Source organism: Crotalus tigris, unplaced genomic scaffold (assembly GCF_016545835.1).
Source record: "Crotalus tigris isolate CLP2741 ecotype Arizona unplaced genomic scaffold, ASM1654583v1 scf7180000017764.6130737, whole genome shotgun sequence".
Taxonomy (NCBI): Eukaryota; Metazoa; Chordata; class Lepidosauria; order Squamata; family Viperidae; genus Crotalus; species Crotalus tigris.
The window spans coordinates 5,089,284-5,103,609 of NW_024096618.1; the positions used below are offsets into that span (position 1 = coordinate 5,089,284).

At 40.8% G+C, this 14,326-nt stretch overlaps 1 protein-coding gene across 7 annotated transcripts in view; it reads right to left on the reverse strand.

Moving 5' to 3' along the window:
* EFCAB6 (EF-hand calcium binding domain 6) overlaps nucleotides 1–14,326 on the reverse strand; it is a 138,257-nt gene that overhangs the window by 73,463 nt on the left and 50,468 nt on the right. For all 7 annotated transcript variants that reach the window (XM_039341347.1, XM_039341351.1, XM_039341350.1 and 4 more), the window contains 5 exons: nucleotides 12,696–12,806; nucleotides 5,912–6,023; nucleotides 4,175–4,342; nucleotides 2,516–2,587; nucleotides 2,230–2,390 (listed from right to left, as the gene is read on the reverse strand). In XM_039341347.1, coding sequence (XP_039197281.1) covers nucleotides 2,230–2,390; nucleotides 2,516–2,587; nucleotides 4,175–4,342; nucleotides 5,912–6,023; nucleotides 12,696–12,806 — 624 coding nt within the window. The remainder of the gene's footprint in view (nucleotides 1–2,229; nucleotides 2,391–2,515; nucleotides 2,588–4,174; nucleotides 4,343–5,911; nucleotides 6,024–12,695; nucleotides 12,807–14,326) is intronic.

Genomic DNA, 14,326 nt, shown 5'->3' on the forward strand with positions numbered 1-14,326 from the left:
CTAACCCTTTTCTTCTCAATAAGGCTAATAAAACTCTGTACAAATCTTATCATAAGGTGACCAACCGTCCTCCTTTAGGGAGGACAGTCCTCCTTTTGTAAGTTCTGTCCTCCCTCAAAAAGCGTCCTCCATGTCCTCCTTTTCGATATTTGAAGACTAATCTGTAGGGCTTTTTTTTTTTCACGCATAGAACGCTCAGAACGGTATTCCGGCACCTTTTTTTGATGTTTTTTTTTTCAACTTTTGCATGAGCTGTGCTACTCCCACTATTGGCTTTTGAAAGCCAATAGGAATTGCTGCTGAGCGCGCCAAAATACCCGGCTGGCAAACTTTGCACATGCAAGTTGTCTGTATTATTGTTGCAATGAATAAAATGTTTCTTTTATTTACGATATTTTTTCTTCAATTTATTTGTGTCCTCCTTTTCATTGTAAAAAAGTTGGTCACCTTACTTATCATCCTAATGATAAGTGGCTGTACAAGGGGCCTGAAATCATCTATCTTGGAAAGTAGATATTTGTACAACCTCCAATGTCAAAACTGCTGAAAATCATTTTATTTATTTTATTATTAGATTTTTTTTTTTAGTCTGCTACAATCTTAAACCCAGGCAGTTTGCAGAAATAAAATAATATATCTGACTTTCTGCTGTTTAAAGTGTTGAGTTTATTGGAAATTTAGTAACTTAGCCTGTAGGCTACTGGCCATCAGAATACTTTACAGAGGACGTAGTAAACGGAAAGTGAAAGGTGTAACTATGCTGGGATGGGCTAAGTTTCTTTTCCTTCATACTGTAAGTCATAGTGTTGAAAGTTGCCAAATTGGCAAGATTGATTGATTTAATCAATCCATTTGTGCCTGCTGCAATCAAAAGGAGTTTCAGTATTCACAACAACATACAATAATGCAATAAAACATCCATGGTGTAAACATAAAATCAATCCTTAAAAATACACAAATCAAATATAGAACCATCTACCAGATGTCTGCATCATCTTATTTACTAGAGGCTCTGGGCAATCCAGTCTTGAACAGTTTCCAAAAGGTCTGTGATAGAGTGGTCATCGTCCTTTCAGTCAGGAAGTTACTCCATTATATGGATGAAGACTCACAAAAAAATCAAGTCCATTTAGTTCTAAGCTTTTAGCAGCTGTTCCATTATTGACCTTGGCTTCAGACTCTGAGATCCTCAGTTTTCTTTGTCTGAACTATACAAATGACATCCCATCCAGTCCCTCATGCGATAGAGGTTTCTGAACCCTTCAAGGTAGGTCAGGTCAGAAAATCTTCTGCAAGTGTTTGACAAGAACTCTCCTTTATTGAAATTGGCTCTAATAATCAACTCTTGCATGACTGCCTGTGTTTTCCAATTCCTCCCTCTTTTAGCCAGGGACTTCTGCCATTTTCATTGTTTCCTGGACTTAAAGCACATCCATGTAGGTCAGCGGTTCTCAACGTTTGTGTGACGGCGACCCCTGCCACACAAACGTTATGCGCATGCGTGGCGCGGTGCGCATGCGCGGCGGCGCCCCCGGAGGGGAGAAAATGGCGGATCGCCGCCTTTGGCGACCCCCGAAAAATGGTCGATCGACCCCAAATGGGGTCGCGACCCATAGGTTGAGAACCGCTGATGTAGGTGTTGCTGCAATAATCTCTGCATAATTTTTCCACCGTTATCTCTGTGACTCTACAACCAACTTCCCTTTAGATGTTCCGCTTGTCCCCAAGTGCATGAAAGTAGTAGTAGTTTTTTTCAAAGGAAATGGATATGTTTAGCCTAAAGAAGAGAAGGCTAATGGCAAATATGATACCAATCTCCCAGTCCTTAATGGGATGTCCCAGGTAAGAGGGGGTGTCTTAACGTCAACAGAAATGTTCTGGCTATTGGTTCTCAACTTCCCAGAAGTGATCTGGTCTCCAAATGGGCTGAATAATTGCAAAATATTTTGTACAATTCCACAACAAGGTTTGACATGTTGTCACTTGGTGGGAAGAGTAAGATTGGGAAACAGAAGTTAATTAGAAAGCTGCAATTTATTGAGAAACCATAATGTATGGTGGAAATTTTCTAGGAAGTGATGTTCATCTTGGACTTTTAAAAGCCCTCATTTACAAATATGGATGACAATAAATAGCCATATAATGATGACGTCCAAAGGGAGATGAGAATAAAAATGGGGGAGAAAAAAAAAACATTTGACATGAATATTTGTTAAAGTATTTACTTACGCAATAAAATGGTCATCTGTTAATGAGGGGCAATAGAGCTGAAGAATCTTTCGGAAATTATTTCTGCTAATAATACCCTCTTTTCGAGGATCACACGCTTGCAAAGCTTTGTTAAATTCATTCCAATATCCTTTCACTTGCTCAGTTAGAACATCTTCTGCCTAGCGTAAAACCATTTAAGCAAGGAAATTCAAATTACAGAGAGTTGTAATGTTGCAAAAATTATAAAGTCCAATAAACCAAAATTCTTGAGTGACTTTTTAAAAGAAAGCATTTTGTTACTTACAATATTCCAAGCTTCAAGGACAGAAGTTGGCTTTTTAGCCTTCTTTGAACTATTAGCCCACTTTGAATCTGTCTAATTGGATTTAAAAAATAGTTAAATTAGAATTCTCTTATACTGTTTCTAAAGATCAAGGTCAGAAAGAACATAAAGGTTTTAAAAATCTGCAGTATACCGTTCTGTAGGAAAATCTGTGGTCAATATTATATCCAGACAATTTATCAAAAGCCTGCCTTTATTAAGAGCAAAGGACAAGAGTGCAGATTTCAGAGGACAATAAAGCTGGCAATTCAGTAGCACAGACTGAAAAATGTAAGCTTAGCCAACTGGATTTGATTCATTTTCTTAAATAAGCAGAAACACACCAATTATGGGATTTTGGGGCACCCATATGGTTGATTCATAGCAATTTAGAGTGGCTACAGTGCAACTGTCATAAATATATGCTAGTTGCCAAGTGCCGAAATGCTGATCATGGGGATGCTGCAACGGTCATAAGTGTGAAAAACGATCGTAAGTCACTTTTTTTCAGTGGCGTTGTAACTTCTAACTGCCACTAAACAAAAGACCAAGTCATTAAGTCGAGGACTACCTGTACTGCATATCTTTCCTGTGCCTATTGGGTAAAGCAAAATGGTGATGCATTAATAGTAAACCAATAGTAAATCAAAATTATCATAAGAAATATAGATTTTGACTTACAATCATAACTGAGCCTAGACTTTTGGTTGTAAATTATGCCAGTTGTCAAGTGGGTCATTACACGACTGTGTCCAATTTTATGACTTTTTGGTGGCAGTCATTAAGCAAATATAGTGGTCATTAATTGAACAAAATGTTAAGCAAATCCGTTGTCTGCAATGGGTGTTTTTTCTAGAAATTGGAAGTAAATGCTGATCTCCAGCAAAAAACATTGTAAATTGCAATCATGTTGCTGCGGAACCATGCAAACAGCAGTAAATGCAGGCTGGATGCAAGTGCCCAAAATGAGATCACATGATCATAGGAAGGCCCCAGCTGTTGGAACTCTGAATCTGGGCTAAAAGTACATTTTTGGGGTCTATCATAATTTTTTTTGGGGGGGGGGTCTATCATAATTTTGAACAGTCTCTAAGCAACCAATTGTAAGTCAAGGACTATCTGTAAAGCCTCCTCCAAGTTAGGTTTTGATTCCTGGAAACCTCACAAATTTGTCCATGTAATTTTTCTGAGCAGCAGGACAGAAATTGTTTACCATCACCACAAGGGCATTCCACAGGAGATAGTTAAAAAAATCAAGATGGCAGTCATGACTATGTGATCAAAACTCCACCTGTTTCTTACACAGTGTTTTCCACACCCTGCAGACAGTCCTACATTGCTGTTTTTCAGGAGACTCAGTCCAAACCCTACTTAAATTTTTCAAGATTTACAGGGTGACTTGCTGTTGTCAGTAGACTGACTTCCACAGGTTGAGCTCTTCTGTAACTTCATAGATCTAAGTTTTCAAGAGGAGCCCAAGGAATATGAGGTAAATGAAGGGTATTAAGGTACAGTGGTATCTGTTGACAACCTGTCCTCCAAAGTTTAGGAATAGCTGTTTTTAAATCTTTGCTTCTTGTTTTAACCATTTATTCCAGAAAGATAATATAGATACAGTAATTGATTTGTGATGGAACTTACTACGGAATCTTTTTCAAAGAGGTTTAAAAATTCATTGTAGCTTAGATGTCCAGTATGTTCTGGATCAATTATCTTGATTAGTTCTTGGAAATCATCATCACTTATTTGAAACATGATGCAATCTAAAATGCGCCGAAGCTCATTTCTTGTAATTTTCCCATCTTGATTCTAAAATCATAAGCAGAGCATTTAACAGTAGTAAAAGATAGCATAAAGCCCATAACTTTACAATTGTACAAATCTACAAGATATTCAATCCTACTTTACTCTACTAGGCAGTTGTTCATTTAAATTATTATTTAATTTTTCAGATCTAGTGATTATGTAACGCTGTTATTCAAAAATTGCAATTTTTGATTATATCGAATTCCAAAATAAACATGACTGTAGGAATTCAGAAGGGATGCCCTAACCCTAACTCTTACCCTATCCTGATGCCACCCAGACTGAGAAAGCTTTAATTCCCATCTACCCTCCCAACACCCAGGTTATCTGTTGCTTTAGATATAATGATTACCACAGGTTTATAGAAAATTAAAATAAATCAAAATCAAATTAACACATTATCTGCCCTCTATAGGAGGAAAAATAGCACTTTTCTGTTACAGTTGATCTATAATTAACGTTATCAAGAATTGTATGAATTTTCTTATGTTGGTTTAGCATAAGCAACAGTGAGAGCTTACTCCCAAAGGGAAATAGCGCACAATGCACATACAGATGGAAGAGCAAAATATTTTTGCTCTATTCCAAGTAGCTACTATCAGGCAATATGTGACTGATTTCATCCATGTTAGGAGTCATCAATATGTTATCAGATTTTCACACCTGAGATCTGTTGAAGATTTGTGGCTTCAACCCATCAGCATACTAACTGAGGAATTCTGGAATAACTTCCAGAATTCAACATATCTTCAAATTGAGGTTGAGAAACTCTGCTTTAGATTACTGTCTTCAATGGGGGTGAAGATTTTGGTGTTCAGCAGTCTTGCAGGAAAGGATATACTATAGAATCCAGTCTACGTAGATTATCAATAATATAATTGGGTTAGATAGTCCCTGTGATTAGGTAGGACAGACAGGGAGGAAGCTAACCCACCAGACTGCAAGAACACAAGTGAACAGTCAAACGAGGAGACCTGAACTCATTGGTAGCCTTACATTGCAATGAACAACAACATACATTCAATTTTGCAGCTATTAAGATTGTTAGCCGAGCAGGTACAAAAATAGCCAGGGAAATGATTGAAGTCTGGAAAACAGGCCCCTTGTCAGTCAATAAGGGTGCCAATGTATCACCAGTTTATCAGGTACTTAGGACCAAGGACTTGGCAGCACAAGGAAACAACAGCCAACACCCCAATCAACAACTAAAAAGCCACACACAACCAGGCACCACATAAATACTACACACAGAATAGCCCAAAGCACACATTCTATCAGAGAGAAGCTCATTGAGGATGGATTCCAGCATGAGTCCAAAAGCTCGGAAGACTAACTCTTCTAATCCTGGTGACCGACACTGATTGGATCTTGCAACATTATTGTGACACATATTCCTTCATTCATGAGGAAAGTTTATTATTATTATTATTTGCTAATGGCCTCCTGCTTTTTGAATTGACAAGAGTAATTTAAGATCAATTCAATGCAAAACTAAAAATGTCTGAAAGATCCCAAACAGAATAATTGTGCAGGAAAGGGGAGAGAGGAAAGGCATCTTATCAATAGTCATACTCTGTCAAGCATCAAAAATGCCTTCTTCAGAGAAGAATAAGCGTCTTGGATATGTCCATGCAGCTTTAAGAGAATTCGATCAGTTGACAAGGCTTCATCCAATTTTCTGCTTCTGTAAGGAAAATACGAGTTGAGTTCTACTACAGTATGTGATGTGACTGCACATCTCAAGAGTCAGAAAATCCTATGTTAATATCACTAGGAATGAACTACAGCAGTGATGGCGAACCTTTTAGAGACCGAGTACCCAAACTGCAACCCAAAACCCACTTATGTATCGTCAGGTGCTGGGTGGGCGTGGCCAATTGGGTGGGCCTAGCCCATTGGGTGGGCGTGGCTGTGTTGGTAAAGGCAGACTGGACGGGACTAAAAAGTTCAATCAATCAATTCCAACTTTGCAAGATTTTTTTTTCCCCGCGAGAAGTTGAAATTGATTGATTGAATGAACCCTTTTTTTTTTTTTTTGCACACAGCAGTGGAGGCCTAAAGTGAAAAGGTTTTATAAAACCCAGCTGAAAGCCTAAGACTGGAGCGACGGTGCGCGTGCCTACAGAGATGGTGCGCATGGAACTAGTGTATCAGGCTTCAAAAACTAAGAAAGATCCATTGAGACTCTTCTAAGTAGTTTTCTTTATTGTTCTTCAAATATAGATAGAAACCTTGCTAATTTAAAGCAGGGTACTTGCACCATAAAACATGTACTCTGGGAACTATTAGCAAAGAGTCACCCTCTTCACCCTCTTTCTCTCACACAGACTATTGAAACTGTGTTCTTTCCTGCTTCTCTGGAAGGTCCTCCCTGCCTCCTGGGAATCTGGACAACACATATGTTCATCACATATTTTGTGCATTCACGAGACTGTTTTAGGAAATAACTAGTGAACCCCCTCTTTGGGTCCAAAAGAAATAAAAAGCTGCAGTCATAAGCACAAGCCCACAAGTTTGCTGTAGCTGCCCAAAACAAAAATCAGTAAAATCTTAGGCTGCATCAAGAGAGGTATAGTGTTAAGATCATGGGAAGTAATAGTTCCATTCTCTGTTACATGAGTCAAATCATACCTGGAACACTATGTCCTGTTCTGGTGACTGTACTAAAGCACAAGAAGGGTGCTGTGGAAATAGAAAGAGTGCAGAGAAGAGAAACCAAGATGGTGAAGGTCTTGGGAGTTATAAAAAGCAGTTAAAGGAACTTAAGTCTGTTTAACTTAAAGAAGAGAAGGCTGAGGGGGAGCGTGTTAGCAGTCTTCCAATTTTTGAAGGGTCCTCATAGAGAAGAAGAGGTAGACTTGCTTTCTGCAGTGCCCCAAACCTAGTGCCTGTATATAGTTTCATTTTTCTAAAAGTTGAGTGATTTTTCAATAATATAAAATGGAACAATTTCCTCAGAACTGAGCTGGAAAATGGGGGAGATTGTTACAAGGTTACATCCATTTCTATTTCGAAGGAAGGAAGGACGGAAGGAAGGAAGGAAGGAAGGAAGGAAGGAAGGAGGGAGGGAGGGAGGGAGGGAGGGAGGGAGGGAGGAGGGAGGAAGGAAGGAAGGAAGGAAGGAAGGAAGGAAGGAAGGAAGGAAGGAAGGAAGGAAGGAAGGAAGGAAGGAAGGAAGGAAGGAAGGAAGGACTGCTTTAGCATAGCAGGCCAACCCCAATCCCGCAAAGCCATATGTTAAATCTATCATCACCCAGTGCAAAGGCCTTGGTACAAAATGCTTGTATACAAAGAATGATCAACAGATGGAGATTGCATAAAGCCTCCTTATTGTCGCATTCTCTCCATCCCCCATCTACCATACCATGTGCTACAGTTTAGAATATCTGTCAAAGTCTTATGAAACTTAATAAAAGACAAAAGCAGATCTCCATATTCCAATCTCTTTTAGTAAAGCCTGGTTCTCAAAGCCATGTGCAATTTCTCAGTAGATTATTAGGGATTTTTCAAAAAAAATATGAGTGATGATGCACATCTTTTCTTCCAGAGTAACTTGATTAGTGCCCATCTTGCTTCTTCCTTTGCAATAAGCAGTTGCAGCTTAGGATATAATTTACATGGGAGACACAATAATTTGCAGCCCAACTAATGTTCTATATTGTATGAATCTATGTTCTCCTAATATTGTATATACTAAATAATACTTTGCAATATGCAAATATTCTACAATAAAATATGTAATATGGGTAGAGGGTGTTTTTTTTTTCTTTTAACCTACAAATTTCTAATAGTGGACCTTCAAAACTCAATGCAGCAAAGGAGTCTGAGAGCAAAATAAAGAAAAGATGTGTTCCACATTAACGCTTGGTTCTTTTCAGATATCACATTTTAGATTAATGTCCAAGATGTTTGAAGAATATTTCTCTATATAGAATGTGAACATGGCAATCGGTAGCACCCATGTGTATTATTCATGAAGCTGGAATTGCTATTATATTTATATTATTTTATTATGAAATTTATTTGCCACTCATCTCATTTCAAAGAGACTCTGGTTGGCTTACAGCATTAAATGTATTAAAATCATAAAAAGATAAATAGTTCTAAAACAATAAAAGTGGAAATTACAATCAAAAATGGAATTATAGTAAAAAGATGTGGAGGGAGGGAGCAGAATGAGCTGTGTGTGTGTGTGTGTGTGTGTGTGTGTGTGTGTGTGTGTGGTGTGTGTGAAATTGTTTCTTAATTCATCAACCATCTCCAGTGTGATGCTCTCCCATTAGGGCCCCAATCCATCTGACAGAGCCAGATCTTCTGGCCCTTACTGAAGGGTGAGAGCAATCTCATCTCAAGAGGGTGGGTGGGAGGGTGGGAGGAGGGTGGGAGCAATCTCATCTCAAGATGTTCCAAAAAGGAGGAGCCACAGCAAAGAAAGCCTTTCTCCTGGAGTCAGCCAGCCAGAATTCCTTGACTGATAGGCCGTGATCGCATGCCTCCTCTGCTAGCACAGGTGGAGTAGGGCAGTGGTGGCGAACCTATGGCACGTGTGCCAGAGGCGGCATTCAGAGCCCTCTCTGTGGGCACATGCACCATGCCTTAGAGATGGCAACTGTCCCTCTTCAACCAGCTGCCCGCTAACTTGCCGAGGTCCTACATGGTCAGATGCATCCCAGCATGGCTGGTTTCCCTCCCCCCCATCCCATTCCTCCTGGCCTCGCATGCTCTCCTTTTCCCAGGCACAACCCAATGCATCGCCTCCTCAGCTGTCGGCCGGCCGTCCAGCTCAGAGGCGGCTTCTCTGAAATGCTGGCGGTGGACTGCAGAGCTCCAGAGTGCGCCACTTGAGGGGCCCTCATGTGCTCACTGGCCTCTGTGTGCAGGAGCCGATGATGTCAGGCAGCAGCCGTCCCGGCCCCTGCCTCGCCTTGCCCTGCGACAATGGCATCTGCACTCTATCTCACCTTGCCTCGCCTCACCCCACAGGACAAGCCTCCTGCCCACCGCCCCACCTGCCAGAGACCCCCTGGATTTCCCCCAACCCTGTCCGGCCCCCACAGGCATCTTCCCCACGAGCAACATCGAGGTGATCATGCCCACTTTGACCACATCCAACTACTCTGCCATGACCATAGCCACGCCCATCCAGTGGGCCACGCCCACCTGGCACCCAGCAATAAATAAGTGGGTTTTGGGTTGCAGTTTGGGCACTCGGTCTCTAAAAGGTTCGCCATCACTGGGGTAGGGCCAGTCCCAGTGTGATGAGATGGTTCCTCACATATCTCGGACCTTCATTGCAGTCCAGACATGAGATGACCAGGGCTTGAACGACTGAGGTCAGGGGCTCCAGATCCAGGAAAGGCCACAATTGACACACAACACTATACGAAGTTGTGCAAAGGTTCTCCTAGTTGTGACTCGTGACTACCACCTGCAGGAGTCGGGAGTCCAGAACTACCAAGTTGCAGATTGGGTCTGTCTGGATTAGTGCAGCCTCATCCAGAACTAAGTTAGTTAAAGTCCTGGATCTTGAAGTTCCAGTCATTCAATCTTGCCAGGGTTCAGCTGAAGCCTGTTGTCCCCATCCAGGCCCACACAGCCTTCGGACACCACAAGCAACAGCATCACTTGGATCATCAGAAGTGTAGATATAAAAGAGAGTATCATCAATATACTGATAATATCTCAACTCCTGATGGTGAATGATCTCACCCAGTGGCTTCATGTAAGAAGGAGTGGAGAAAATGCCAAACCCTGCAGCACACTACAAAGAAGCAGCCATGGGCTGTACTTCTCACTCCCCATCAATACCGATTGTGACTGGTCTTGGCGAAAGAAGTCAGACTAGAACAAAATTGCACTGCTCAGCTCCAAACCTCCAGCCAACCCAAAAGGATACCATGGTCAATGGTATCAAAAGCTGTTGAGAGATCAAGGAGAACAAGGATGGTTGTACTACACCATCTCCCTCTCACTAGAGATCATTGACAAGCCCAACCAATGCATTTTCTGTCCCATAACAGGGCCTGAATCATGACTGGAAGGGATCCAGATAATCTGTTTCATCCAGGACCTTCTGAATCTGCCAAGCAAACACCTTTTCTACAACCTTCCCTAAGAAGGGAAGAAGGGAAACTGGATGAAAGTTGTCCAGATAAGTGGGATCAAGTGATGGTTTCTTTAAGGAGAGGGCAAACCATGGCCCGGGAACATCCCTTCTCACAGTGAAAAAATTATCACTGCTTGAACCCACTTGCTAGTCACCATCCTGGAGGCTTTCACCAACCAGGTGTGATAAGGAACTAATTGATAGGCAGTTGTACTGACAGCATCAGAGACTCTGTCCACTTCATTGGGTCTAACAAGATCAAAGTGATCACCTGGCAAGATCTTTCCCCAAGCATCTCACATGACTTCCAACTGGGAATGAATCCAAGCTACTTTATCTATCAGATGTTCAACAAATTCCTTTGCACATCCCTGAAGTTGATCAAACAAGTTCCCTTGTCCCTGAAGGGACAAGGGTAACCTGGAACAGGGCTAATGAACAACACTCTGAGGATGCAATAAGGGCAGAGAAATAATGCTCTCTCGCCATTCTTACTACCATAAGAGTAAGAATAGGTTGTGTAAAGTCAGTCATTCTTCGTTTTCTTCCAACAGCACCCTAGATGTCTCTTAACTCTTTTTAGGACCCGCAACTCTTTCATGAGCTACAGGGAGAGTCAGAAGTGATGGGTTAAGAGAGGCCGCAAAGACATGATCCTGTCCAGAGCCCTCTTGGATTCCAGGACATTACCAAGGCTGCAGCAGGATCATGCAGCAAAATCTCCGGGATATCCTGCAGTTCTTTCTGAAATCAATCAGGTCCATCAATCGCTGAGGTTGAGCCATTTGAATGGGCCTGGCCTCTCTGAGGAAGGGGGAGTGGCATAAGGGAATTTCATGGATATCAGGGTGTGATCTGACCTTGGCAGGGGCTCACATTGTCATTGCTCCAACAGGAATATTGTATCTGGTGTGTGACCACCACCTGAGTTGGGCCCAAGATGATCTGGTATATGCCCATGGCCACCATGGTGACTGTGAACTCTTGGACTGCTTCGAAGGGCACACTCAAAGATAGCAAGTTAGAGTCCTCCAAAATCATAAGTCTGGGGAATTCTACTACCAGCCCCAAGATAGCCTCCAGCAGGTCAGACAGGGAAGATGGTACAGTAGCAACATTTCCAACTGATCCCATGAGCCCAGCTTCAGAAATAGAGTCTCATAACCAGAAACTTGGAAGCAAGGCCCCTGAGTGCTACAAGAGATTCTTGGATGTCCATTTCCACCCCACCTCCCCTACCCTGGGGTCTTGGCTGTTGCCAAACCCTAACCCGGCTGAGAACCTCCCTTCTGGCATCATGGAGATCTCAGTGATGTATGCCAGATTGGCTCCTCCTCCTCAATAATATCTTGAATAAGAAGAACCTTATTATTGACTGATGTGGCATTCACCAGCAGCAGGCAAACCTCAAAGCCTCCGAGGGTAGACTGCCCAGGAACTGGGAATGAGCTGGGAGACTGAAACAAACCACTGATACTACGTATCGAGAGCATCTTCTCCTATAATGGCCTACCCTCTATTTATACTCTTGACCCATCTGAATTTGCTACCATACAAGATGTGAAACATAGAATTATGGAATCATAGGGCTGGAAGGGAGCTTGGAAGTCCACCTGCCCTGTCTAGGGCTTCCTCAGATATCCCAATTTTTGCTTGAAAGCCACTCAACTCTAAGCTGCAGACTTAGGTCCACTGTTTCATGGCTTTCATAGTCAGGAAATTTCTCCTTATTTTGAGTCTGAATCTCCCTCTGAAAAGTTGTGACCCACTGTTTTTTTTTTTCCTCTTACTCTCAAGTGCTCTGGAAATAAACCATACCCTCTCTCATGTGACATCCCTTTATGTAGTGGAACTCTGTTATCATGACTCCCTTTAGCCATCTCTTCTTTAGGCTAAACCACTATTTCTCAATCTTAGTGACTCTAAGATATGTGAACTTCAATTCCCAGAATTCAGTTCTGGGAGTTTGTCCATGCATCATAGAGTCACCAAGATTGAGAAACTAAATAGAGTCACCAAGATTGAGAAACTAAATAGAGTCACCAAGATTGAGAAACTAAATAGAGTCACCAAGATTGAGAAACTAAAATAGACTAAATATTTTCTACTTTCTTTAACTCCTTTTCATAGGATTAGGCCCCACCATCTTCGTTGCTCTTCTCTGAATATGTGAGGGTAAAAACTGGCACAGAGTATTGTTACAGGAATCATGGAGAAAAATGGAATCTATAAGTGGAATTTCTCTCCTACCTGTGATGTTTTCTTTTAGAAGATGCTTGGCCGCTATCAAACAGCAAAGGATCTTGGAATTTACCTAGAAACTTCTCCCAAGCCATACTTTTGGATAGTTTTATTCCAAATCTGAAAAACAAAACATTTATATTTTTTAGTACTATGGCTTTCTTCTACATCTGGTGTATTAAGCAGTACAAGAGACCATTTCTTTGAGCTCAGAAGAGAAAATCTTGGAGCAATTGGTTTGGTTCATCAAGAAAATTATATTATATTTTTATATATTTTTCTTCTCTACATATCTCCCATCAATACAAAACACTATAGATTCTGAACTGTTAGTATCTGGTGAAGAGGATAGATCTCCAAATATACACTATTTTATGGATTTACAGTAGTCTTACAGTTCAACAGTTTCCAGCAATGGAATTAGAGCAATAATAACTTTACACAGTAATCAATATTATCCTTAGGAATATACACATAATTTCAAGCCATTCTACAATGGAACATATTCTGAATGGATTGTGAACAATCCAAAGTTTTACAATATCAAACATCTAGCAGAAGCAGCCATAAAATGTTGACACATAAATATTTTATTAATACAATAAAATGACAAATAGTTTCTTACTATCTCATACAAAACGGAAAAAAAAATATTTTAAAGCAGGCCCCAACATCTTTCACATTCCTAGAGATTGTTTTAAATCTTTTTAGTGAATCTTTAATCTAAAGAAAGTCACTTGTACATTTCATTTCTGCATCACATCTTTGTCACTGTATTCACGATGTTGCAGCTTTAACTTTAGCCTATCTGTGCAATATCACCTTAATAGATGTGGCAGCTCAAAACATGTACTTTCCTGTTTATAGCCTTATTAGAATGGCATTTCCCTTCCTCTTACTGAAAAGGTTGAGAATCATTGCATACATAAATGCCTAGGAGAAAGGTTCCTTCTAGAAAGTTAGAAGCAATGACTATCACAATTATAAGCTTACATCTAACTTTTTTCTGTATAAAGCGATAGCAAGGCAGCCATAGAATTTTCACTAGTGCAATAATTGATGATTACTACAGATGGTTGGAAATTAGTTGAAGACATTTATGATTTATTTGATAAATACACAACACAGTGAAGTCAAGGCAAATTCTGAGTCTTTCTCCATGTGCACTATATTAACAGTGAGTTTTTTTTTCAGCTTTAAGGAGCTCAAGGATGAGATGTGCTCTGATGTTGGTATACAGTTTTCCTTTGCTGAGACTATTCTTCATTTCATTTTCTTTCTTATTTCTTTATCACATTTGAAATCTGCCAACACAAGTGACTCTGAGCAGTATTCATATTAAAAATGTAAAAAGTCAAACAGCAATGAAAACCACAACAAAGAGAAAACATGACTCAGCAGAGAAACAGCAAACACTCAAACAAGGCAACCAACACACAATAAGTTTATACCATGTCTTAGGCCAGGGGTAGGCAACCTTGGCTCTTTTATGACTCGTGGACTTCAACTCCCAGAATTCCTGAGCAAGCCATGCTGAGGGGAAAGGGAGAGGTTTCCAAGCTGAGCCATGCTGGCTCAGGAATTCTAGGAGCTGAAGTCCACGAGTCATAAAAAAGCCAAGGTTGCCTACCCCTGTCTTA